Below are 26,146 nucleotides of genomic sequence, written 5' to 3' on the forward strand. Positions count from 1 at the left end.
CCGTGCCCCGAAGCCCCGCCCCGAGTGCACGGCCAGCCAATAGCGGCGCGCGGCGCGGGGGGAGTGCGGGGGCCCCGCCCCTCTTTGTTGCGGCGGCCAATGGGCGGCTGCGGAACCCGGCGCCGCGGTGACTCGGCGAGTCAGTGTCACCCAGCGACATTCGGGGATGGGACGCGCGCCGGCCCCCGCCCCCCACACGCGCCGCTGCGACGGGACGCCGGGTCCCCAGGTGAGGCCGGGCCGCGCCCCCCGCTCGCAGCCCCCCACGGCCCCTGTGCACCCCACACACCCCCTGTGCACCCTCACACCCCTGTGCATCCCCACAACCCTGTGCACCCCTCGCACCCCTGTGCACCCCCACACCCCAGTGCACCCTCACACCCCCTGTGCACCCTCACACCCCTGTGCACCCTCACACACCCTGTGCATCCCCAAAACCCTGTGCACCCTCACACCCCTGTGCACCCTCACACACCCCTGTGCACCCTCACACCCCCTGTGCATCCCCACATCCCCAGTGCACCCTCACACCCCCTGTGCACCCTCACACCCCTGTGCACCCCCACACCCCAGTGCACCCTCACACCCCCTGTGCACCCTCACACCCCTGTGCACCCTCACACACCCTGTGCATCCCCAAAACCCTGTGCACCCTCACACCCCTGTGCACCCTCACACACCCCTGTGCACCCTCACACCCCCTGTGCATCCCCACATCCCCAGTGCACCCTCCCACCCCCTGTGCACCCTCACACCCCTGTGCACCCTCACAACCCTGTGCACCCTCACACCCCCTGTGCATCCCCACACCCCCTGTGCACCCTCACATCCCCTGTGCACCCTCACACCCCTGTGCACCCCTCACACCCCTGTGCACCCCTCACACCCCCTGTGCACCCCTCACACCCCTGTGCACCCCTCACACCCCCTGTGCACCCTCACACCCCTGTGCACCCCTCACACCCCCTGTGCACCCTCACACCCCCTGTGCACCCTCACACCCCTGTGCACCCTCACACCCCTGTGCACCCTCACACCCCCTGTGCATCCCCACACCCCCTGTGCACCCTCACACCCCTGTGCACCCTCACACCCCCTGTGCACCCTCACACCCCCTGTGCACCCTCACACCCCCTGTGCATCCCCACACCCCCTGTGCACCCTCACATCCCCTGTGCACCCTCACACCCCTGTGCACCCCTCACACCCCTGTGCACCCCTCACACCCCCTGTGCACCCCTCACACCCCTGTGCACCCCTCACACCCCCTGTGCACCCTCACACCCCCTGTGCACCCCTCACACCCCTGTGCACCCCCACACCCCTGTGCACCCTCACACCCCTGTGCACCCCCAGCCCCCATGTGCCCTGTTTCCCGCGCGAGCACCCCCGTGAGCCCGTCACCCTCTGCGAGACCCCCGTGCGTTCTCTGTGCACCCGGCGAGCCCCTCCACTCCGTGCGTCCCGTGTCCCCCCTGCGCCCCCTGCTTCCCCCTGCGACCCCCACCCCCCCCAGTGCGCAACACGCGAGGCCGAGGAGGGTGCGCGGGCGCTGTGCCCCCTCCCTCCACCAACCCGGCTGCGGGCTCCCGGAGGGCTTCCTGGAGGCCCGGCCCCGAGCAGGGAGGCTGGCCCTCTGCCTCCCCGGTGGGTGTGCGGGGCGGGGCGGGGCGGCGGGGACCGAGCAGCCTCCACGCCCCGGCTCTGCCCTCCGGCTGTTTGGGGGCGGGCCTGTCCGTCCGCCCCGCCCCTGGGCTGAGTCCCCTCGCCACCCGCAGGCCCGGCCTCTGAGCCCCCCGCGCCCCCCCAGCATGGAGCAGGCCGCCCTCCGGGGCCGCTGAGGCGCCGCCCCACCATGACCGGCGCGGCGGCCGGCACCCAGCGCTGCCCGCACCCCAAAGGCGCCAAGGGCGCCCGCTCCCGCAGCAGCCACGCGCGGCCCGTGAGCCTGGCCACCAGCGGGGGCTCGGAGGAGGAGGACAAAGACGGCGACGTGCTGTTCCACGTGAACAGGAGCGGCTTCCCCATGGACAGCCACACCTGGGAGCGCATGTGGGGCCACGTGGCCAAGGTGCACCCCCAGGGCGGCGAGATGGTGGGCGCCATCAGGAACGCGGCCTTCCTGGCCAAGGTCAGTGCCGAGCGAGCCGGCCGTGCGCAGGGGACAGGGGGCAGGGGACAGGGGGCTGAGCCCCTCCTGGACCCCACCAGGCGCCGGCCCCCTCCCCTCCTGTTAGATGGGTGTCTTGGAATCTTTCGTGCTGGAGGTGGGGGCGCTGGAAAGCTTCCTCTCAACCTCCAGCCAAACCCACCCCCACCCCACACACCCCCAAACAGCAGCAGCTTTGACCACAGGTAGCCCCCCACCCCACCCCCACCCGGGGGCTCCCAGACCTGCCTTTCCTTCTTGGAGAGCACCCCACCGCACCCCCTGATTCTGGAGGCTGTGAGTGAACCGGTGAGCCAACGCTCAGACTTCTCAGAGTGAATCACTTCCAGACTTTCTGCCAGTTTTTTTTCTCTTTCCTTTTATGATACTGACTTTCACCTCTGAAACTTGCAAAAACAGCAAACAGGTCTGGTCTCTTTCCCCCCAGCTTCTCTGGGCTCCAAGGGAGAAAAGGGAAGAGGGAAGAAGGAAGCTTTGTCGGTGGCTGAGAAGGGGTGCCACTCTCCATCCCACGAGCCACTGTCCTAGTGGCCGGGGACATTGTGCTTGGTCCTAGGGGCCCACGGTGAGGGGTGCCAGGCCAGGGGACCTGGGCATTGAGTTCCCTCTGGCCAGAAAGCTGGGTGTGTCCTTTGAGAAGTGGTGGGCCTGGAAGCTTCCAGCACCCAGGAGCTCCCTCCCTCGACCCCAGAGTGCCCCCTGCCTGGTGACAGCTGTGACCAGTCAGGCTGGAAGTCCTTGGCCCGTGAGCCACAGGGCCCTGACTGGCAGAGCTGACCCAAGATCAGCTTTACTCCGGGGACGGGGCTGAGACCTGGAGGGGCTGTGGCCCCAGAGATTCTTGGGGACCCTGTGTCTCCCCAGGAACCGGGGTGTCAGTGTGGGTTAGGCCCAGCCTTTCAGAGTCCCTTGGAAGGGGGGCTCCTGCCTCTCCTGTGAGGCCTCGGGTTGGAGTTGTGGTTGTTGGGAAGCTGCTAGCCGGACAGAAAGCCTCCTTGTGCCCCCCGCACCCCTCATCCTTCATGTGTCACTGCTGACTCTCCTGTCGCCCCTTGATTTGGGGGAGCAGCGTGGGGGCAGCCTCTACCTCTCCCGCCTCCCCGAGGCCACATGCAGAGTAGGGTCAGGGGGTGTCCAGCTCTGTGGCCCCCCTCTGCCAGCTTCCCTCCCTGCCTGTGAGCTGGGGGCAGAGCAGACTTTGTGCAGCTGTCATCCTGCCTCCCAGACACACAGGGAGGGGCCCCTCGTGCCCGGCTCTGCAGGTCTGTGCCACGCCGCAGGTGACGCTGGCATTCCTGCTTCACCCTTGCCCTTTCTCTTGCCGGGCGCAGTCCCCCGCCAGCCCCCTCGCCCTCGCACTGCAGGACACGCCCCGCAGGACACCAGTGGGACGGACACAGGCATCTGAGCAGGTCTGGACCACAGGCCCCGGTTCCGGACACTGGTCAGAGCGACCCTCTCTGTGGCCAGGGGGGACACAGCAGACGAACGAGGCACTTGACAATCAAGCATGAGGTCCAGCGTGATGCTCTGGGTCCCCCCACTAATGAGTCTTAAAAATCAGAAGCCCCCCCATTTTCTGCAGCTCCCACGGATGTTGTCTTCTTCTGCACTCACACCCAGGTCACAAGAGAACGAACTCAGCCCCAAGAGGGGGTTGACTTGCCTTCTTTCCTTTTTTTCCCAACAGTTTATTCATTTGTTTTGGATGGAGACAGAAGTTGAGAGGTGAGGTGAGGATAGAGAAGGAGACAGACACCTGCAGGCCTGCTTCATCGCTTGTGAAGCATTCCCCCCTGCAGGTGGGGGCCGGGGGCCTGAACCCGGGTCCTTGTGCACTGTAACATGTGCGCTCAACCAGGTGCGCCTTCACCCGGCCCTTGCACTGACTTTTAAAAAAATATATTTATCTATTTATTTATTTATTTATTTTTCTCTCTTATTGCACTTGACCCCACAGCCAGGTATGTGGCTGGCACACTGGACAAGCCGGCTCCCGGCTCCCGGCTGGTGAGTCTTGCACACGTGGAGGTCTCAGGCTGCACCCCTAAACTGTGTGGTCAGGCAAGCCAGCAGATTGAAAAATAATAGACCAGAAGGGAAGATGGGGAGGGTTGGCAGGGGAGAAACATCCAGAAAACCAGCTGGGTGGGGGAAAGAGCAGTAACCCCCCTGATTTACCACCTACTTGCCCCTACTAGTCTCCCAGCGCGATTTCCTGCCCACCCCCCACGTTGGTTCCAGATCCAAGGCCCAGCTCAGCCCCGCCCCCTCCCGCCCTGCATTCCCAGATCGTCCCTCTGTCCTCCCCAGGCGACCTCAGCATTCCCAGCTGTCCCCCGGGGGTGGTTCCCTGTGGTGCCCGCTGCTGTACGCTGTCCTGGCTGGAGGCTCCTGGAGCCTGGGACCCTGCTGCCTGACTCCCTGCTTCCTCGACATCTTGTGTTTCCTTCTTGGCAAGATGGGGGGAGGAAGGATGCTCCCCTGGGATCCTAGCCTGTGGGCTGGCTCTTCCTCTTCCTGCCCACCTCCCCTCTGTTGGCCTCCCCAGCTGACCCCCGAAAGTGCAAGTGGGGGGGGTTCTTCTAGATGCTGCCTAGTGCCAGGCCAGGGGAACAGGCCCGGCAGAAGCGTCCAGGCTGGGGTTTCAGGGAAACTGGGCAGGAGCTAGCTTGAGGGGACTCTGCCCTCAAGAGGGGCAGAGGGGAAGGTCCCGGTGGTCACCTAGGCCCTGCCAGAGCCATCCCTCTGGCTGTGAAACACCACCCTCTTCTGTCTCCAGGACTTTTTTCTCTTGACTGTCCCAGTCTGTTTTTAAAAAGAGAAAAGTTGTTTTTTTTTTTAATCATCTTTATTTTTTGGATAGAGACAGCCAGAAATCAAGAGAGGCAGGAGAGAAACAGAGAGACACCTGCAGCACTGGTTCACTGCTCATGAAGTTTTCCCCGTGCAGGTGGGGACCAGGGGCTCGAACCCGGGTCCTTGTGCACTATACATAACATGTGCATTTAACCAGGTGTGCCACCACCCAGCCCCGAGCAGAGATTCTTTGTGTACTTAATATGAGAGGGAGAATAAGGAAGAGACCAGAGCACTGTCTAGCTCTGCCAGGTGGTGGTGCCAGGCATGAGCCAGGAATGTCCTAGTCTCCGGCGTGCAAGTCCTGGGCTCTAACTTGGGGGCTCTCTCTCTGGCCTGTGGATACTTGTCAAGACCGAGCATTACTCTGGCACATGCGATGCTGGGGCTCAAACTCTGGGCTTCATGCTTACAAGCCAGGCGTTCCTTCTACTGCACAACCTCCCGGACTGTTGACTTAAAATAAAAAAAAAGTGGGGGTCGGGCGGTGGCGCAGCAGGTTAAGCGCAGGTGGCGCAAAGCGCAGGGACCGGCGTCAGGATCCCGGTTCGAGCCCCGGCTCCCCACCTGCAGGGGAGTCGCTTCCCAGGCGGTGAAGCAGGTCTGCAGGTGTCTGTCTTTCTCTCCCCTTCTCTGTCTTCCCCTCCTCTCTCCATTTCTCTCTGTCCTATCCAACAACGAATTGCGCCAACAAGGGCAATAATAATAACCACAACGAAGCTACAACAAGGGCAACAAAAGGGGGAAAAAAATGGCCTCCAGGAGCGGTGGATTCATGGTGCAGGCACCGAGCCCAGCAATAACCCTGGAGGAGGAAAAACAAAAAAAAAAAGCCTGGGACGCAGCTCATGGTAGGTGCGCACTGAGTCATGCCGAGGGACTGGCTTCGAGCCTCTGGGACGAGAGCGTCAAGGAGAGACAGCTACGTGGTGGTGGAGCACCGCTTTGGTTTGTCATGTTCTCCTCTTCTCCCTCGTCCTCTCCCTCCTCCTCTCCCTTCTTACTCCTCCTCCCCCCTCACTCCTCCTTTTCCTCTTTCTCCTCCACTTCCTTTCTTTCATCCTTCTTTCTTCTACTGCCTCCTCTTCTTACTCTTTCTCCTCCTCATCTTCTTTCCCTCCTCCTCTTCCTCCCACTCCTCTTCCTTTCTTTCATTCCCCTTTCTTTTTTTCCTCTTTTGTTGCCCTTTTTTTTTTTTTTATTGTTGTGGTTATTATTATTGTTGTTGGACAGGACAGAGAGAAATGGAGAGAGGAGGGGAAGACAGAGAGGGGGAGAGAAAGACAGACACCTGCAGACCTGCTTCACCGCCTGGGAAGCGACGCCCCTGCAGGTGGGGAGCCGGGGGCTCGAACCGGGATCCTGACGCCGGTCCTTGTGCTTTGCGCTACCTGCGCTTCACCCGCTGTGCTAATGCCCCTCATCCTTCTCTCTTCCACCTCCTCTTACTCTTCCTCCTCTTTCTTCTCCTTTTTAAAAAAATTTTAAATTATCTTTATTGATTGGGTAGAGACAGTCAGAAATCAAGAAGGGAGGAGGCTATAAGAGGAAGGGAGAGAGACAGACGCCTGCAGCCCTGCTTCACCACTCGCCAAGTTTTCCCCCAGCAGGTGAGGACCGGGGGCTTGAACCTGGGCCATGGTGCATTGTAACAGGTGCACTCAGCCAGGTGTGCCACCACCCGGTCCTTCTCCTTTTCTTCTTCCTTCTCCTCTTCCTCCTCCTCCTTCTCTTCCTTCTCCTCTCTCTGTCTCCATTTGTCAAAAAAAAAAAACCAAAAATAAAACCTGAGCCCACTGGGAGAAGTGGAGTTTCACTAAGCCCCAGTGAAAACGCTGGCGGCAAAGATGGAGGGCCGGTGGGGGCGGGGGGGAGGCGGGCAGCCTTCTCTGGCGTATGTGATGCGGAGGACAGGGCAGCATGCATGCAAGCCTTCTACCACTGAGCCACTGCCGGTCACCTAGAGTCACCAAGACCGTCCCTCCTGAACCACGGGTCCCTCCGAGTGCCCCCCGCCCACCACCGTCCCTGTTTGACTTCACGTTCATCCCTAAGAAGAGTCCTGGGAGACTCATCCTTTGGTGACTTCCCTGCGTTTCGTCACTGAGGCCTGATGCCGTGGTCACTTGGTGGCTCCACGGATCAAGGGCGCTGACTGTCCCCACGCGTGAAGCCCACGGAGGCCCCCCCCCACTAGGACCCTGGAAGCACGCAGGCCCCCTGCTGTCCACTCCAGGTTCAGGGTCCTCAGCTCAGGAGGCTGGGGACAGGCAGCAGAGGGAGGACAGGGCCCCAGGGACCTCGAGGGAACTCGGTGGGCGGCCCACCCAGGCATCCTGGGGACAGAGCGCCACCCCTCAGCCGCCCCACCCCTAGCCTGCTCCCTGCCTGGGAATGTGCTCAGGCCGCCAGCTGTCCTGAAGAGCCCTCGGGGTGGGTGGGTGGGCGCCGTGGGGTCCGCATTCTCAGGGCCAGCTGTTCCTTTGTCCTCACCCCGCCCGCCATCTGGCTCTGAGGGCTGGTGGGGCTGGAGCTGCCCCCTCACACTGACCCCAGCTCCTTCGGCTGCCTCTGGGCTGACCTGGGAGCCCTCGGAGACCCTGCTCACGTTGGGGACCCGGGGAGGTGCTCCTGGCCCTCAGTGGGCTGGACGTGAACTCCGGGGAGGGGTGCGGAAAGGGAGGACCCCCACCCGCCCACAGGGCAGACACACGGACACACTGCCTGCTGTGCGTGTGGGGGGCGTTTGTGTCTCACTACATTGTCACTCACACTGTCACACACACTCTTGCTCACATTCACACTCATCCTCATACACTGACTCTCACATCCTCACACTCTCACTCAGGCTCTCACTCCCTTACACTTTCACTCACTCACACTCTCACTCACACTTTGTCTCACTCACACTCTCACACTCTCACACTCACACATTCACTCACACTCGCTCTCACTCACACTCTTACACTCACTCACACTTACTCTTACACTCTCACTCACTCTCACACTCACTCAGCTCTCACACTCTCACTCAAACTCACACACTCACACTCTCTCACACTCTCACACACTCACACTCTCAGTCACACACTCATTCACACTCACACTATCACTCACTTCCACTCTCACACTTTCACTCACACTCTCACACACTCACACTCTCACTCACACTCTCACTTTCTCTCACACTCTCACACACTTTCACACTCTCACACTTTCTTTCACGCTCTCACACACTCATTCACTCACACTCATACACTCACACACTCTCACTCACACTTTCTCTCACACTCTCACACTTTCTCATGCTCTCACACACTCATTAACTCACACTCATACACTCACACTCTCAGACTTTCACTCACACTCTCACTCACTCTCACACTTTCACTCACACTCACTCACTCCTACTCTCTCACACTTTCACTCACACTCTCACTCACACTCACACACTCTCTCACACGTTCTCCCACACTCTCACACACTCATTCACTCACACTCACATTCCGCTTATACACTCACTCACACACTCTCACACTTTATCTCATTCACACTCACACTCCCCTCCCCCCTGGGCTGTGCCCTGGGCTGTGACAGTCACTGTGACACCTCAGAGCCGAGAAAGGCTCCAGCTGCCGGGGCAACGAGTGGGGGCCGCCCCCAGGTCTGGGCCGAGTCTGGGGAGGTCTGGGAAGGCAAGGAGGTGCCCGGCAAGAGGGGCAAGAGGGGCAAGAGGGGCCGTCCGCTCTGAAGCCCCTGCACAGTTGGCCTCACGGGGTCCTCTGCTCCCGTGCCCGGCCCTGGGCCGCCTCACGCCTCCCTTGGCCCCGCAGCCCTCCATCCCCCAGGTGCCCAACTGCAGGCTGGCGAGGAGCATCCCCGACTGGCTGCAGGCCGTGCAGAGCTACATGAAGACGCTGCAGTATCCTTGGAAGCCAGGGGCTGGTGGGGGCTGCTCAGGAGTCTAGCAGGGGGGCCCGAGGGCCCCGTTCAGCAGGAGCGGGCAGGGGCACGGGCAGAGGTGGGTCCCCATCCCTCTTGCACCTTCTCCTCACCACAGTCATTGTTTCCTTCCTTTGAGACTTCCGTCCTGTCTTCTGATTTTTTTAAATTTATTTATTTATTTTCCCTTTTGTTGCTTTTGTTATTTTTCATTATTGTTGTAGTTATTGATGTCATTGTTGTTGGACAGGACAGAGAGAAATGGAGAGAGGAGGGGAAGACAGAGGGGGAGAGAAAGACAGACACCTGCAGACCTGCTTCACCGCCTGGGAAGCGACTCCCCTGCAGGTGGGAAGCCGGGGTCTCGAACCAGGATCCTTACGCCGGTCCTTGCGCTACCGACCGACTCCCCTGATTTAAAAAATATATATATTTTATTGGTCACAGGTGCCAGAGCTCCCTGTGAGACGCGGGGAGGAGAGGAATAGCCGGGGCATGTCTGGTGCCAGCGGTGCTGGAAGCTGCCCCGGGCATGTTGACCGACCAGCGTCTCCCCGCAGAGCTGCCTGTCAGCCACTCTCCTCTTTCTTCATTCTTTCCCTGTAGTCGCCATTCATTCACCTGACTCCTACTGTCCATTCCCTTTCTTTCCTCCCTTCTTCCCTCCTTTTATCCATCCATCCATCACTCCATATTCATCCACCTGTCCATCATTCATTCATCTACCTATTAGCCACCCACCCATCACAATTCCATGTGCATTTATCCATCCATCCACCCATCTACCTATCCATCCATCCATCCATCCATCTATCCATCGATCCATCCATCCATTCATCCTCCCATCCATCCATCTATCCATCCTCCCATCCATCCATCCATCTACCTATCCATCCATCAATCCATCCATCCATCCATCCATTTACCCATCCATCCATCCATCCATCCATCCATCCATCCACCTATCCATCCATCCATCCATCCATCCATCCATTCATCCTCCCATCCATCCATCCATCCACCTATCCATCCATCCATCCATCCATCCATCCATTCATCCTCCCATTGATCCATCTATCCATCCTCCCATCCATCCATCCATCCATCCATCTTCCCATCCATCCATCCATCCTCCCATCCATCCATCCATCCATCCCATCCATCCATCCATCCATCCTCCCATCTGTCCTCCCATCCATCCATCCATCCATCCATCCATCTTCCCATCCATCCATCCATCCATCCATCCATCCATCTATCCTCCCATCCATCCATCCATCCTCCCATCCATCCGTCCATCCATCCATCTTCCCATCCATCCATCCACCCATCCATCTATCCTCCCATCCATCCATCCATCCATCCATCCATCCATCCATCCTCCCATCTGTCCTCCCATCTGTCCTCCCATCCATCCATCCATCCATTCATCCTCCCATCCATCCATCTATCCATCCATACTCCCATCCATCCATCCATCCATCCTCCCATCCGTCCTCCCATCCATCCATCCATCCACCCATCCTCCCATCCATCCATCCATCCTCCCATCCATCCATCCATCCCATCCATCCATCCATCCTCCCATCTGTCCTCCCATCCATCCATCCATCCATCTTCCCATCCATCCATCCATCCATCCATCCATCCATCCATCCATCCATTCTCCCATCCATCCATCTTCCCATCCATCCATCCATCCATCCATCCATCCATCCATCCATTCTCCCATCCACCCATCCTCCCATCCATCCTCCCATCCATCCATCTATCCTCCCATCTGTCCTTCCATCCATCCATCCATCCATCCATCCATCCATCCATCCATCCATCCATCCATTCATCCTCCCATCCATCCATCCATCCATCCATCCATCTATCCATCCTCCCATCCATCCATCCATCCATCCTCCCATCCGTCTTCCCATCCATCCATCCATCCACCCATCCTCCCATCCATCCATCCATCCTCCCATCCGTCTATCCATCCATCCATCCATCCATCCATCCATCCATCCATCCATCCTCCCATCCATCCATCCTCCCATCCTCCCATCCATCCATCCATCCATCCATCCATCCATCCATCCATTTACCTGTTCAACAACCTACCCACCATTCACTCCTCTGTTTTCTTTCTTTTCTTCTGCCCTTGTACCCACCTGTCCCGCATCCGTCCATCCTCTGGTCCACTCACTGACTCCTCTCCCCTCACCCTGCTCTCCTAGCTGGACGCCGCTGCTTGTGCCAGCCCTTGTGGTCGATGACAAGCTGATGGCCAGGCAGCTGCCGCTCTCCGAGAGCTGGTCTCCAGGAGCGGGTCAGGACAGGCCGCTCTCCGGCAGCAGGGCCCGAAGCCGGTGGTGGCGGAGACCCCCACCCGTGGGAGCCCCCTGCCGGCAGCTAGGGGTGTGGGCGGGCTGCAGGAGTGAGATGTTGGGAGACCCCACCCACCCGTCGCTTCTCCCGCGGGCTTGGCGCCCTCAGAACTTGGTCACGTTCTGTCATGACCCCTTTACGTGTCACACAGATACAATCACACCGGGACGCAGTTCTTTGAGATCAGGAAGATGAGGCCTCTCAGTGGGTGAGTGGGACACAGACTGAGGGTGGGTGAGCCGTCTCCCAGGGCCGCCCGCCGAGGCCCTTTTGGTGGGGAGGATGCCAGGGTGCCAGGTCCCAAGGCCGGGGAGAGCAGTGGGGTATTGCGGTGTCAGCCTGGCGGGTGGGAGTATACCATGGACCCCTCAGACTCCTGCCAGGCGCCCCAGGGGAGCGGGCTGGCGGGTGCTGAGGCCGGGCTCTGTCCTGCAGGCTGATGGAAACGGCCAAGGAGATGACTCGCGAGTCCTTGCCCATCAAGTGCCTGGAGGCCGTCATCCTGGGCATGTATCCTTTCCCGAGTGCCGGGCTGCGTCCTGGGGCTGCCCTCCACTGGGCGCCTTGACTCTGAGATGTGCCGGGAAGGTTCCCAGCTCCTTGGGGCTGCCCCTGTCCCCCTCTGGGGGTGGACCCTGTGTCCAGGACAGCAGATGGCTCCTTCCCCAGGTGACCGCCGTGAGCACTTTGGGCAGAGCCTCCTGCGGTCTGAGTGGGGAGAGGAACAGGACTTGTGAGCAGGTCAGCGGGAAGTCCTGGTAGTCCCCCACCCGGTGGTGGCTCACTGATGGCCCAGGGATGCCTGTCCGAGTCCCTGGGACCGGTGTCCACTGAAGGGGTGACCTTGTCATTTGGGTCTGGGGGCACCTGGAGCCAGCGTGTGTCAGGATCCCATGTCCCTGGGCGGCCTTTGCCCCACAGCGATGGCGTGACATTTCAAAGCAGCATGGGGAGGGGCCATGGAGGGAAGATGGAGAGGGTCCCTAGCCCAGCTCGGGGAGTGGGTCTCGAAGCCTGGCAGCACCAAAATGGATTCTAGACTTTTCTGCAGCTTTGCCCTTGCTCCTGCAGGCATCCTGGCCGCCCCCTTCCTCCTGGGTGAGGGGAGAACATGGCTGGGGGTCGAGGGGGGAGGAGGGTTCATCAATGCTGCCTGGATCACTTTGGCTCTCCTGGGCTGGGGCGCAGAGCTGGGGTTCTGGGGTTCTGGAGTTCGTAGGTGGGGAGCCCCATCTTTGTGCCTGGCATGTGACTTCCCAACTCCCAGGCTGCCTTTAAAAAGACTACCCTGTTTGTAAGATTACCTTTTTTTTTTTTTTTTGATATTTTATTTATTTTCCTTTTTATTGCCCTTATTATTATTTTTTAACTTTTTTATTAATTTTTATTTTTGAGAGAGATGCAGAGAGAGAGAGAGAAACACCAGAGCACTGCTCAGCTCTGGCTTATGGTGGTGCGGGGGATTGAACCTGGGACTTAAGAGCCTCAGGCATGAGAGTCTGTTTGCATAACCATTATGCTGTCTCCCCCGCCCTGCCCTTTTTTTTAAAAATCATTGTTGTGGTTATTATTATTGTTGTTATTGATGTTGTTGGCTAGGACAGAGAGAAATGGAGAGAGGAGGGGAAGACAGAGAGGGGAGAGAGAAAGACAGACACCTGCAGACCTGCTTCACCGCCTGTGAAGTGACTCCCCTGCAGGTGGGGAGCCGGGGGCTCGAACCGGGATCCTTACGCCGGTCCTTGCCCTTTGCGCCACCTGCACTAACCTGCTGCGCCACCGCCCGACCACCATTGTTTACTTATTTGTTAATGAGAGAGGAGCAGAAGCTCACTGTGGCATACTCATTGCCGGGGATGGAACTGGGGACCCTACATGTGTGAGTCCAGAGCTCTCCCACTACACCCCTGCTGGGATCTCATGGTGTGTTTCTTTTGTCACCAAGAAAACTGTCAGGTTTCTCTCTTGTCCCCTCTCTTTTCTTGTATACACTTTTTCTTCCCTCCTTCCCTCCTTCCCCTCTGTCTGTGTGTCTGTCTGTTTGAAGTCTTCCTGGGACTCTGTGCACAACCCCATCCCTCCCGGCAGATCATATATATACACACACACCTGCATATATAATCTCTTTATTTGGGAGTCAGGCGGTGGCGCAGCGGGTTAAACGCAGGTGGTGCAAAGCACGAGGACCGGCATATGGATCCCGGTTCGAGCCCCCGGCTCCCCACCTGCAGGGGAGTCGCTTCACAGGCGGTGAAGCAGGTCTGCAGGTATCTGTCTTTCTCTCCCCCTCTCTGTCTTCCCTTCCTCTCTCCATTTCTCTCTGTCCTATCCAACAACGATGACATCGGTAACAACAACAATAATAACTACAACAATAAAACAATAAGGGCAACAAAAGGGAATAACTAAATGTTAAGATAATAATAAAAATCTTTATTATTGCATAGAGACAGAAACGGAGAGAGGATGAGGAGATAGAGAGGGAGAGAGACAGAGAGATACCTGCAGCTCTGCAGATGGAGACTAGGGCCTCGAACCCAGGTCCTTGTGCATTGTAATGTGTGTTCTTAACCAAGTATGCCACCACACCTGGTCTATATATATATATATATATTTTTTTTTTTTTTCCCCAGTAGTGTCAGTGGTGGAGAGACAGAGAGAGAAAGAGAGAGAGAAGGAGAGGAGACACCACAGCACTGCTCTGTGGCTTGGGAAGTTCCCACGTGGGGCCACGGGGGCTTGAACCCGGGTCCTCGGCACAGTGAAGCGTGCACTCTGCCGCCTGAACCGCCGGCCCCCCAGTGTTGGCACCGCCCGCATGGCGCGCCCGCGGGGCCCTCTGTGCCCAGGCCGGCAGCCTCCTTGACCAGAGGCCCAGCTACCTGACCAACGGGCAGCCGGCCGTCGAGCGTTTCCCCATCAGCTTCAAGACGCACTTCTCGGGCAGCTGCTTCCACCACGTGGTGCTGGGCATCTACTGCAACGGGCACTACGGCTCGCTGGGCATGAGCCGGCGGGCGGAGCTGATGGACAAGCCGCCCACCTTCCGCACGCTCAGCGACCTGGTGTTCGACTTCGAGGACTCGTACCGCAAGTACCTGCACTCGGTGAAGAAGGTCAAGATCGGGCTGTACGTGCCGCACGAGCCGCACAGCTTCCAGCCCATCGAGTGGAAGCGGCTGGTCCTCAACGTGTCCAAGATGCTGCGGGCCGATGTCCGGAAGGAGCTGGAGAAGTTCGCGAGGGACATGCGCATGAAGGTGGGCGGGGGGCTGCTGGGGCCACGGGGGCGTGGGGCCTCCGGGGGATGTGGAGGCCGCGTGGGGTGCGGGGGACGTGTGGGGGCGTGGGGCCTCCGGGGGATGTGGAGGCCGCGTGGGGTGTGGGGGACGCGTGGGGGCCTCCGGAGGATGTGGAGGCCGCGTGGGGTGTAGGGGACGCGTGGGGGCCTCCGGAGGATGTGGAGGCCGCGTGGGGTGTGGGGGACGCGTGGGGGCCTCCGGAGGATGTGGAGGCCGCGTGGGGTGTAGGGGACGTGTGGGGGTGCAGGGGATGTATGGGGTGTAGGGAACGTATGGGGGTGTAGGGGCCGTGTGGGGGTGTAGGGGACGTATGGGGGTGTAGGGGCCGTGTGGGGGTGTAGGGGACGTGTGGGGGTGCAGGGGACGTATGGAGGTGTAGGGGATGTGTGGGGTGCAGGGGACGTGTGGGGTGTAGGGGACATGTGGGGGTGCAGGGGACGTGGGGGTGTAGGGGACGTGTGGGGGTGTAGGGGATGTGTGGGGGTGTAGGGGACGTGTGGGGGTGTAGGGGATGTGTGGGGGTGCAGGGAACGTATGGGGTGTAGGGGACGTGTGGGGGTGTAGGGGATGTGTGGAGGTGTAGGGGGATGTATGGGGATGTAGGGGACGTGTGGGGGTGTAGGGGACGTATGGGGTGTTGGGGCCGTGTGGGGCTGCAGGGTTCGCGTGGGGGTGTAGGGGCCATGTGGGGGTGCAGGGGACGTATGGGGGTGTAGGGGATGTGTGGGGGTGTAGGGGACGTGTGGGGTGTTGGGGCCATGTGGGGGTGTAGGGAACGTATGGGGTGTTGGGGCCTTGTGGGGGGTTCAGGGGACGTATGGGGTGTTGGGGCCGTGTGGGGGTGTAGGGGCCGTGTGGGGGTGTAGGGGCTGTATGGGGGTGTAGGGGACGTATGGGGGTACAGGGGACATATGGGGGTGTAGGGGACGTATGGGGGTACAGGGGACATATGGGGCTGTAGGGGACGTGTGGTGGTGCAGGGGCCGTGTGGGGGTGCAGGGGCCGTGTGGGGGTGCAGGGGACGTGTGGGGGTCTAGGGGACATGTGGGGGTGTAGGGGCCGTGTGGGGGTGCAGGGGACGTGTGGGGGTGTAGGGGACTCATGGGCAGGTGTGGGGTCTGTGACATGCTCTCAGAGGTGGGTGTGGGGGCCTCGTGGTGGGAGGGAGGGAAGGCTGCATGGCGGGAGGAGGTGTGGGGGCGGTGGTGTGGGGAGGGCAGTGGTTGTGCCAGCTGGGCATTTCGGGGAAGGGGTGTGGGGTGGCTAAGACTTGGGGGGCGGGGTAGTGGGGAGGTGAGGGGGACCTAGACCTAGGCACAGTGGTTGTGGGGAGCTGTGATGTGAAGGTAGGGGGTTTGCTGGGCCCTGACACCTGGGGGACAGTGTGTCTGGGTCATGGGGTGACGTGGGGCACAGGCAGAGGCTTGTGGGGTGTCTGCCTGTGGGCCAGGGCCGACTCCGCCTGCATTGTGGCCTGGCGCAGGCTCTGTGCGGGGGGCTTCTGTGTGGTCTGAAACCATTCTGGGGGCGGGTGCCAGGAGTGGGTGAATCTGACACCAGGCCTTCGGGAGCGGGAGCCCCCACCCCAACAACCTGGGCGGTCGGGCATCTGTCTTGCTGCTCTCTGCCGTCCTCAGGGGCGGCCTCACCCACGTCGGACCACAGAGGAGGCTGGCCGGCTGAGAGACACCTGGGGGGAGGCGGGGTCCCTGCGGGGCGCTGGGCTGATGCGTCCCCTTCTACCTCAGATCCTGAAGCCTGCAAGTGCCCATTCCCCCACGGCGGTGAGAAGCCGGGGCAAGTCCCTGTCCCCTCGGAGGAGACAGGCCAGTCCCCCGCGACGGCTCGGCCGGAGAGACAAGTCGTGAGTACCGTGTCCCCAGACCAGGCTGATGCGTGCTCCCGGCCTGGGGTTGGGTCCGTCCGTGGGCTGGGATGGCAGCGTCCTGCGTCAGGCGGGATCTGCCCCTCCTGGCGGTGGGTGGCCATGGCTGTGGGGAGGCCAGCAGGACTGAAAGGAGCCGGGACCCTCGTCCCAGCCGCGTGTCCTCAGCCGGTCACTTGATCTCTCTGGGACTAACCCCTCTGCGCCCTCCGTGGGTACATCCTCTCCCAAGCTCCGGCCCTGAGGCCGGGAGCCCCCACCACTTCACCGCTTCGTGGGTGACAACAACTCCCTCGCTCAGATGCATGTCCTCGGCCCTCCAGGGAGTGAACCACTCGTGTGTGGGGGGCCTCGCACACATGTGACTCTGCTGCCCGCCCTCCCAGGCTCAGCTGTTTGATGTGAGAGACTGAGAGAGCCCCATGGAGCCTCTCCCGGAGCTCCTGTGTGGCGGCGGGGCTGGAACCCAGGGCCTGGCGCAGGGCGACGTGCGTCTTGTCTTCTGCGGTGCGAGCTGTCTCCCAGCCTTCAGGGTGGGCCGCTGAGGCTCTGACAGGCTGGAGGCGCTCAGGTCCCCAGTGCCAGTCGTCAGGCGGATCCTGGGGCCTGGACTCTGCAGGGACTTTTGTTTTTTGTTTCCTCCGGGGTTATCGCCGGGGCTCGGTGCCGGCACCATGAACCCACTGCTCCTGGAGGCCATTTTCCCCATATTGTCGTTGTTGTTGTTGTGCTTGTTGTTGTCATAGCTGCTGTTGTTGTTGGACAGGACAGAGAGAAATGGAGAGGGGAGGGGAAGACAGAGAGGGGGAGAGAAAGACAGACACCTGCAGACCTGCTTCACCGCCTGGGAAGCGACTCCCCTGCAGGTGGGGAGCCGGGGGCTCCAACCGGGATCCTTGTGCCGGTCCCTGCGCTTTGTGCCATGTGTGCTTAACCATCTTTTTTTTTTTTTTAAATTTATTTTTTTTTTTTCGATTTTGTTGCCCTTGTTGTTTTTCATTGTTGTAGTTATTATTGTTGTTATTGATGTCGTCGTTGTTGGATAGGACAGAGAGAAATGGAGAGAGGAGGGGAAGACAGAGAGGGGGAGAGAAAGACAGACACCTGCAGACCTGCTTCACCGCCTGGGAAGCGACTCCCCTGCAGGTGGGGAGCCGGGGGCTCGAACCGGGATCCTTACGCCGGTCCTCGTGCTTTGTGCCACCTGCGCTTAACCCGCCGCGCTGCCGCCCGCCTCCCTGCCTCCATCTTGATCAGAAGGGGGGGTCGCCCAGCTGATTCTGTGGCAAATGTGGCCCGGCCCAGAATCCACCGCCCCCGGGCAGCTCTCCTGCGGCGCCCGGCACTGCGGTTCCTCCCGCGGCAGAGGCCCGCAGGTCAGCGCTCAGTGTGTCGGGTGCCCCAGGAGGCTGGCGTGTGGCCCAGACGGGGATGCGGCCCCGAGGCCGCGGATAATTTTAGCGGCTTTCATCTGCTCCCACCCGCTGCCTGCCCCACGTCCTCTCCGTTTTTACACACTGACTAATCCTGCCGGAGAGGGCTCGGTGTCACCGGGTGGCGGCAGAGTCGGCTGAGTGGGAGGATGGTGTCAGCCGAGACGGTGTCAGGGGGAGCGGAGTCCCCTCCACCCGTGAGCCCTCTCATACTCTACTCCTTTTTTAAAATTTTTTTTCTTTTCTTTCTTTTTTAATATTCTTAAAATATTTATTTATTCCCTTTTGTTGCCCTTGTTTTTTATTGTTGTCGTTGTTGGACAGGACAGAGAGAAATGGAGAGAGGAGGGGAAGACAGAGAGGGGGAGAGAAAGACAGACACCTGCAGACCTGCTTCACCGCCTGGGAAGTGACTCCCCTGCAGGTGGGGAGTTGGGGGCTCGAACCGGGATCTTTATGCCGGTCCTTGCGCTTTGCTCCACCTGCGCTTAACCCACTGTACTACCACCCGACCCTTTCTTTCTTTCTTTCTTTCTTTCTTTCTTTCTTTCTTTCTTTCTTTCTTTCTTCCTTTCTTCCTTTCTTTCTTTCTTTCTTTCTTTCTTTCCTTCTTTTTAAGATCTTATTTATTTATGAGAAAGATAGGAGGAGAAAGACAAGGAACCAGACATCACTCTGGTACATGTGCTGCCAGGGATTGAACTGGGGACCTCATGTTAGAGAGTCCAGTGCTTTATCCACTGTGCCACCTTCCAGACCACACACTCTGCTCCTTCACAGGTGGATTTATTTGAAGAAAATAATGGGAGGTCAGGGAGCTAGCTCTGCGGAGCACTGAGGGGCAGCTTGTGCTGGGGCCTGTCACCCCACCACAGCCCAGCACTGGGCAGAAGGAGGGGGCCTGAGGAGACACCCAGGTGCAGAAAAGCTGCGGGAGGTGGAGGCTGCTCCCTACACCCCGTCTCTCACTCCAGTGCGTGCTCAGCTGAGCTCTTCCTCAGCATGCTGGGCTGCCTCAGGAGAGAGAGACTCAATGTGCCTCAGGTGAGAGGGACCGTTGTAAGAGACTCTCTCTACCTCAGGTGAGAGCGCCTTGTGCCTCAATGTGAGCCTCAATGGGTCAATGTGTGTCAGGTGAGAGAGACTCAATATGCCTCAGGTGAGAGGGACTCCTATTTCAGAGGGAAAGAGGCTCATGCTTGAGTGTGAGACTCTGTGTGTGTCAGGTGAGAGACTCAGTTCTCTGTGAGAGACTCAATGTACTGCAGGTACATTGTAAGAAACTCAGTATATTTTCAGGTGAGAGAGACTTGTGCCTTAGTGTGAGACTCAGTGTGTGTCAGGTGAGGGAGACCAGTGTCTCAGGTGAGGGAGAAGTGTGTCTCAGGTGAGGGAGACCTGTGTCTCATTGCAAGTGACTCAGTGTGCCTCAGGTGAGAAACTTCTGCCTCAATGTGAGACTCAGTGTGCCTCAGGTGAGAGACTTGTGCCTCAGTGTGAGACTCTGTGCCTCAGGTGAGAGACTTGTACCTCAGTGTGAGACTGTGTGCCTCAGGTGAGAGACTTGTGCCTCAGTGTGAGACTCAGTGTGCCTCAGGTGAGAGACTTGTGCCTTAGTGTGAGGCTGTGTGCCTCAGGTGAGAGACTTGTACCTCACTGTGAGACTGTGTGCCTCAGGTGAGAGACTTGTGCCTCAGTGTGAGACTGTGTGCCTCAGGTGGGAGACTCAGTGTGCCTCAGGTGAGAGACTTGTGCCTCAGTGTGAGACTGTGTGCCTCAGGTGAGAGACTTGTGCCTCAGTGTGAGACTGTGTGCCTCAGGTGGGAGACTCAGTGTGCCTCAGGTGAGAGACTTGTGCCTCAGTGTGAGACTGTGTGCCTCAGGTGAGAGACTTGTGCCTCAGGTGAGAGACTTGTGCCTCAGGTGGGAGACTCAGTGTGCCTCAGGGAGAGACTTGTGCCTCAGGTGAGAGACTGTGTGCCTCAGGTGAGAGACGTGTGCCTCTGCATGGGACTTGTGTGTCATCTGTCAGCTAGGCAGTGGCTCACTCGTCAGAGCTGTCCGGTGTGGGCCAGCAGCGACTCATTCCCACAGGACACCTTCTCTGTGGGCCCTTCGGCCCCTGTCTGGGAAGGCGCCCGGCTCGGGGCTCAGGGCACACGGGCCGCCAGCGCTCCCCTCAGCTCACCCTGGGCCCGCTGGGCCGGGGGCAGCAGACAGACGAGGCTGAGGCTGGGATGACCCTCCTGTGCCCAGGGGAGCGCCCCTCCCAGAGGCGGCGCCCAGGAAGCCCTCTGCCGCCTGTCCTGGCTGGGCCTGGGGAGGCTCTGCAGACAGGGCCGGTGGGAGGCTCTGGGCGAGTGCAGGCGGGACTCGGACTCGGCCCCGGAGAGGCAGCGGCGGGGGGACGGGGCTTCTGCCTGGGTCCTGGCAGGTGGCAGCCGGGACAACTGCTCTGGCCTGGGCGGCCCCGGGGTGCGGCCGCTGTGCGGGGTGGCGCTCCTGGTCTGCCACTGTCGCCGGCGGTTCTCCTCCCCTTGTTCTGGGTGTCACCGGTGGCTTCCAGAGGGCAGGTCACATCTCCCTCACAGATAAAACAACACTCTGCTCCTCCTATTTTTTTTAAAGGTTGTATTTATCTATTAATGAGAAACAAAGGAGGAGAGAGAGAGAACCAGACATCGCCCTGGTACATGTGCTGCCGGGGATTGAACTCGGGACCTCACGCTTGAGAGTCCGACGCTTTATCCACTGCGCCACCTCCCGGACCACTCCTCCTCCCATTAAAAAAACTTTCTTTCCCCTTCAATTATCTTTATTTATTTCATAGAGTTCCAGAGAAATTGAGAGGAGGGGGAGATAGGGAGAGAGACAGAGAGACCCCTGTGGCCCTGCTTCACCACTCGTGAAGCTTTCCCCCTGCAGGTGGGAACTGGGGCTTGAACTAGGGTCCTTGTGCCCTGTAATGTGTGCGCTCAGCCACGTGCCCCACAGCCCGACCACCCCCTTATTTACTTATTTGCTAGAGACAGAAATTGAGAGGGGAGAGGGAGAGGTACACACTTGAAACCCTGCTTCACGACTCGTGAAGCTTACCCCCGGGGATCAGGGCTTGAACCTGGGTCTCCGTGCACTGTACTGTGTGCGCTTAACCAGGTGCGCCACTGCCCGGCGCCTCTTTTTATTCTAGACCGGAGCACTGCTCAGTTCTGGCTAATGGTGGTGCTGGGGATTGAGCCTGGGACCTCAGAGCCTCAGGCTTAAAAGGCTTTTTACGTAACTATTATGCTGTCTCTCCCCGGGTTCAGTCCCTGAGCCGGCGCCTGTCAGAGTGGCGGTGTAGTCTACTTTTCTCTCTTACAGTCTTTTTTTATTATTTATTGATTCCCTTTTGTTGCCCTTATTGTTTTATTGTTGTGGTTATTATTGTTGTTATTGATGTCGTCCTTGTTGGATAGGACAGAGAGAAATGGAGAGAGGAGGGGAAGACAGAGAGGGGGAGAGAAAGACAGACACCTGCAGACCTACGTCACCGCCTGTGAAGCGACTCCCCTGCGGGTGGGGAGCCGGGGTTCGAACCAGGATCCTTACTCTGGTCCTTGTGCTTTGCGCCACCTGCGCTTAACCCGCTGCGCTACAGCCCGACCCCCCCCTCTCTTTTTAAATATTTATTTATTTATTCCCTTTTGTTGTCCTAGTTGTCTTCTTGTTGCAGTTATTATTGTTGTCGTCGTTGTTGGATAGGACAGAGAGAAATGGAGAGAGGAGGGGAAGACAGAGAGGGGGAGAGACAGACAGACACCTGCAGACCTGCGTCACCGCCTGGGAAGCGACTCCCCTGCTGGTGGGGAGCCAGGAGCTCGAACCGGGATCCTTACGCCGGTCCTTGCGCTCTGCACCACGTGCGCTTAACCCGCTGCGCTACCGCCCATCTCCGCCGACCCCCTCTCTTAAAGTCTTTTAAAAAATTATTTATTTGAGACAGGGAAATTGAGAGGGCAGGAGAAGATAGACTTCACCACTTACAGAGCTTCCCCCTTGCAAGTGGGGACCAGGGGCTTGAACCCGGGTCCTTGTGCATTGTACCATGTGTGCTTGCTACCTGGTCCCTCTTGAAATAAATCCTTTTTATTTACTTATTTTTTTGTGTGTCCAGGGTTATTGCTGGGGCTCGGTGCCTGCACCATGAATCTACTGCTCCTGGAGGCCATTTTTTCCCCCTTTTTTGTTGCCCTTGTTGTTGTAGCCTTGCTGTAGTTATTGTTGTTATTGATGTTGTCATTGTTGGATAGGACAGAGAGAAATGGAGAGAGGAGGGGAAGACAGAGAGGGGGAGAGAAAGACAGACACCTGCAGACCTGCTTCACTGCCTGTGAAGCGACTCCCCTGCAGGTGGGGAGCCTGGGGCTCGAACCGGGATCCTTCCGACGGTCCTTGCGCTTTGCGCCACCTGCGCTTAACCCGCTGAGCCACTGCCTGACTCCCTTGAAATAAATCTTTAAAAAAGAAATAAATGAAATGAGAGGCTGGAGAGATCCCAGGGCAGGTCTTGTGCCATGCCGTGCGAGTGTGCCAGCTTCGAGCCCCACACCGCATGGAAGGACGTTGCTGAGCTGTGAGGCCTTTTCTCTCTCTCTCCATCTTCTTCTTTGAGAAAAAAAGAAAGAACGAAAGAAAGAAAGAAAGAGAGAAAGAGAGAAAGCAAGCCACCTTGGGAGCAGTGAAGCTGCTCATGCCCGAGGTCCTGCTCCAGCAGATAAGTTAATTCATTAATTCAGGCATGTGGTGATGCCCTCCTAGCCCTGACGTGCTGGTGTGAACGAGGCCAGTGGCAGCTCCGTGGGCGGACTAGGCTGCGGCGCTGGAGTTGTTCAGCTGAGCAGGGAGGGAGGCGAGGCTGAGAGGGCGTGCACGGAGGGCCGTCACTCTGCAGGGTCTGTGCACTGAGCGAGGAGGAGGTGGCCTTTGGGCTGGACCTTAAGGGAGTGATGAGAAGACATGGCTGGCGAGAGCGTTTCGGAGGCCCAGATGCAGAGGCCGGCATGGTTCTGGGCCCTCAGGGACTTGGGGTGTGTGTGTGGGGGGACGACGACACAGCCTTCTGGGTAAGGGCCACCTCTGCTCTACCTCTGGGGACCAGCCCGAGTCCCCCACTCGCTGCACGGGGAGGGCTCACTACGCCGCCCAGCCTCCCAGCACCAGGCCTGGCGCAGAGCAGGCAGGAGCTGTTTATAAAGGTGGCTTCGCAGCGCCCAGAGGCGCTGACAGAGGTGCCAGGAGGCTTAGGAGAAAGGAGGGCAGAGATCCGCCCGCGCCCCCGCCCTGCGCCCTGGGAAAATGCGTCTTTCTCCAGGACGGTGGAGAGAGAGAAAGAAGGGGTGAGCTCTAGGGACACCCAGACAGGTGGGGGCGCAGTGGAAACTCCTGCTGGGGGTGGGGGGTGGGGGGTGGGGGGTGGGGGTAGGGGCGGGCGGTAGCAGCGGGTTAAGCGCACGTGGCACAAAGCACAAGGACCCCAGTTCGAGCCCCCGGCTCCCCACCTGCAGGGGAGTCGCTTCCCAGGCGGTGAAGCAGGTCTGCAGGTGCCTGTCTTTCTCTCCCCCTCTCTGTCTTCCCTCCTCTCTCTCCATTGCTCTCCTTCCTGTCCAACAACAACAGCAATAACACCACCACCAGCAACTGCAACAAAATGCAAAAAAATGGCCTCCAGGAGCAGTGGATTTGTAGTGCAGGCACCGAGCCCCAGCGATAACCCTGGAGGCAAAAACAAAACAAAACAAACAAAAAAACTCTTAAAAAAAAAAAGAGAAACTCTTGCTGGGGGCTGAAGACAGAGAAAAAGCGGAGACAGGGAAAGAGAGAGGAACCCGCAGCCCTGCTTCACAACTTGTGAAGTTTGCCCCCTTCAGTGAGCCTGGGTCCCTGCACACGGTGGTGACATGTGTGCCTGGTCCCACACATGCTGGCTCCTTCCAGCAGCTCTGAGGACTTGTGGCCGCCACCGAGCCGCCCAGGTGCTGGCTGTTCCGTAAGTCGGAAGACTTAGAAGCCGAGTTTGGGCAGGAGAGAGGGGACGGCCCGAGCGGTGTGCTGCATGTGCGTGGGTGCACCCCGAACCCCTCGGTTCCCCACGCTCAAGCTGAAGCTGTCGCGGGCGGTGGAGAATCTCTCGGGGACGACGAGTCTCCCCGTGGGCGCGGGCGCGGGCGCGGGCGTGGATCTGGCTCGCAGTCCAGGGGTGCGGGGCTGCGGGGTGCGGGAGCTGTGCCGTGACCGCGTCTGGCCTGGAGGTGGGACCCACGCGTGGAGCGGTGCCACACGGAAAGCCCATTGTCGCCCTCCACTGGGGGGCGGCGAGAGCGGGGAGCAGGGAGACGGCTCCTCGGTAGAGCGCAGGACTTGCACCGTGCGATTCTCTGTGCCAAGAGCCGTGTCCTGGCGTCTCCGGGGGTGGCGAGGCAGAGGTGTGCGGGAGGGTCAAGCCCCCCGAGACCCCACCCGTCCTCTCTCCCCCAGGCCCGTGCTGTCGGAGAAGAAGGCGGCTGAGCTCAGCTCCCTGAACGAAGTGGGCTACCAGATCCGGATCTAGGTCCTCGGTGCCGCTCTCTGCGCTCCGCCTGGGCCGCCTGCCCGGTCCCGCGCCTCCTTCCGTCTGGACGGCTCCCCAGGACTCCGCGGGAGGGCAGGGCGCCTGGACAGTTCCCGGCGGGACATCCTGCGGTGGCCGACCCTCTGCCCTCGTCCTCGTCCAGAGCCGGGCGGCTAGCAAAGCGCAGCTTTCCCCCCTTGTGTTTCCTGCTTTCTCCGACTGGCTTAGGGCGTCCCGGCTCGCGGAGGCCCGGGGGCAGGGGGGTCCCGTCTGGGGCGCGAGCTCACGCCCTCCCCCCAGTGCTGCGGTCTTACTCAGCAATAACAGGCCGAGGCCGGTGGGTTTTTGGGTTTTGTTTTTCAAAGCAGTCAATATTACCTCAGCGTCTTGACATCAGATATGCAACCCTAACGGCGCTCCTCTTTCCCTTTCTTTCTTTTTGCAATATATACATGTGCGTATTTTACTTGTCTTGCCTCTCTGGTTCTTCCTGTGGAGGCTTCGCAAAGTCTGGGATTCTTTTTGTTTCCTCCTGCTGCACCTGTGACGAGATGTAAGGCCTTATATGCAGGTGTCTTTACTGGAAAGCACCGACATCCTTCTGGCAATACGGGAGCATTCTCAGGACTGGGGTTACTCGGAGCTGCGTCTTGCTCTTTCTTTCGGACAGCGCTCATGGCGGCGGTGTCGGCCCCTTCAGGACGCGCAGGGCTCGGCTGTGTCCTGTTGCGAGCCTTTAAACTCTGCGGATCGCAGCACAAGCCCCAGAGGTCGTCGCCGGTACAAGTCGCCGTCTCCCGTCACCTCTGCCAGACACACTCCTGGAGACTTGGCAGGGGCCCGTCTTGAGGCCCAGCCACCCGTCCTGCCCCGTTTTACCTGGTTCGGAAGCCCTGCGCCAGGCCTGTTGTCAGGGACGCTCTCTGCTGCCCGCGTGCGAGGCCGCGGGGGCACCGTGCGACCACCGTGGCCACTCCCGGGACCCACCCGGCTTGGAGGTCCAGGCCACGCAGCATGCAGAGACGGGTGGGGGAAGCCTCCGGGTGGTCGACAGCTTAGTGCGCTGTGGTCCGGGAGGCACCCAGGGACCTCCAGTGCCACCTGCGGTCGTCACCCAGGCCGGGGGGGGGGGGGGGGCCTGTGGCTTTAGTGCCATCTTAGCAGCTCCGAGCTCACCCTTGGGGCCTGCTTGCCAGCTTGCCGGCGGTGTCTCTGAGCACTCAGCCTTCCCTTGACTGAAGGTGACGGTCTTGGGGAGTGGCGGCCATGGTCACATCGAGCTGCATGGTCAGAGGAAGAAGCCAGGAGACAGGCAGAGCCGAGGGCTTTCGCTTCCGGCGTCACACGAGCTCGCTCGGCCCTAAAGCGGCCTTGCTAGGGCCAGTGCTGTTCTCTCACAGACACCGGCCGTGCTTTATGTCAACAGGGCCTCGCACGGGGCCGGCTGGAGGACGCCTCAGCGCGGGTGCCGAGTCTCCACTGAATCCTTCTCTTCAAGAACAGAGCTGGCAGCTGGCAGAGGCAGAGTCAGCTTATCGCCACCAAACTCCCGTCTGTCCAGGCGGGACGGTCGCCAGATGCTTTGAT

General features: G+C 59.6%; 1 protein-coding gene across 1 annotated transcript; it reads left to right on the forward strand.

Annotated features, from left to right (window-relative positions):
• The first annotated feature begins 1,697 nt into the window (after window positions 1-1,697).
• Window positions 1,698-24,580, forward strand: VASH2 (vasohibin 2). The gene is made up of 7 exons (XM_007534397.3): window positions 1,698-2,131; window positions 8,863-8,951; window positions 11,502-11,558; window positions 11,786-11,860; window positions 14,229-14,610; window positions 16,401-16,516; window positions 24,487-24,580. Exons 1-7 carry the CDS (start codon window positions 1,856-1,858, stop codon window positions 24,557-24,559), a joined length of 1,068 nt encoding a protein of 355 aa, XP_007534459.1. The 5' UTR covers window positions 1,698-1,855; the 3' UTR covers window positions 24,560-24,580.
• Window positions 24,581-26,146: the final 1,566 nt, after the last annotated feature.

The sequence above is a fragment of the Erinaceus europaeus genome, chromosome 19 (assembly GCF_950295315.1).
Source record: "Erinaceus europaeus chromosome 19, mEriEur2.1, whole genome shotgun sequence".
Taxonomy (NCBI): domain Eukaryota; kingdom Metazoa; phylum Chordata; class Mammalia; order Eulipotyphla; family Erinaceidae; genus Erinaceus; species Erinaceus europaeus.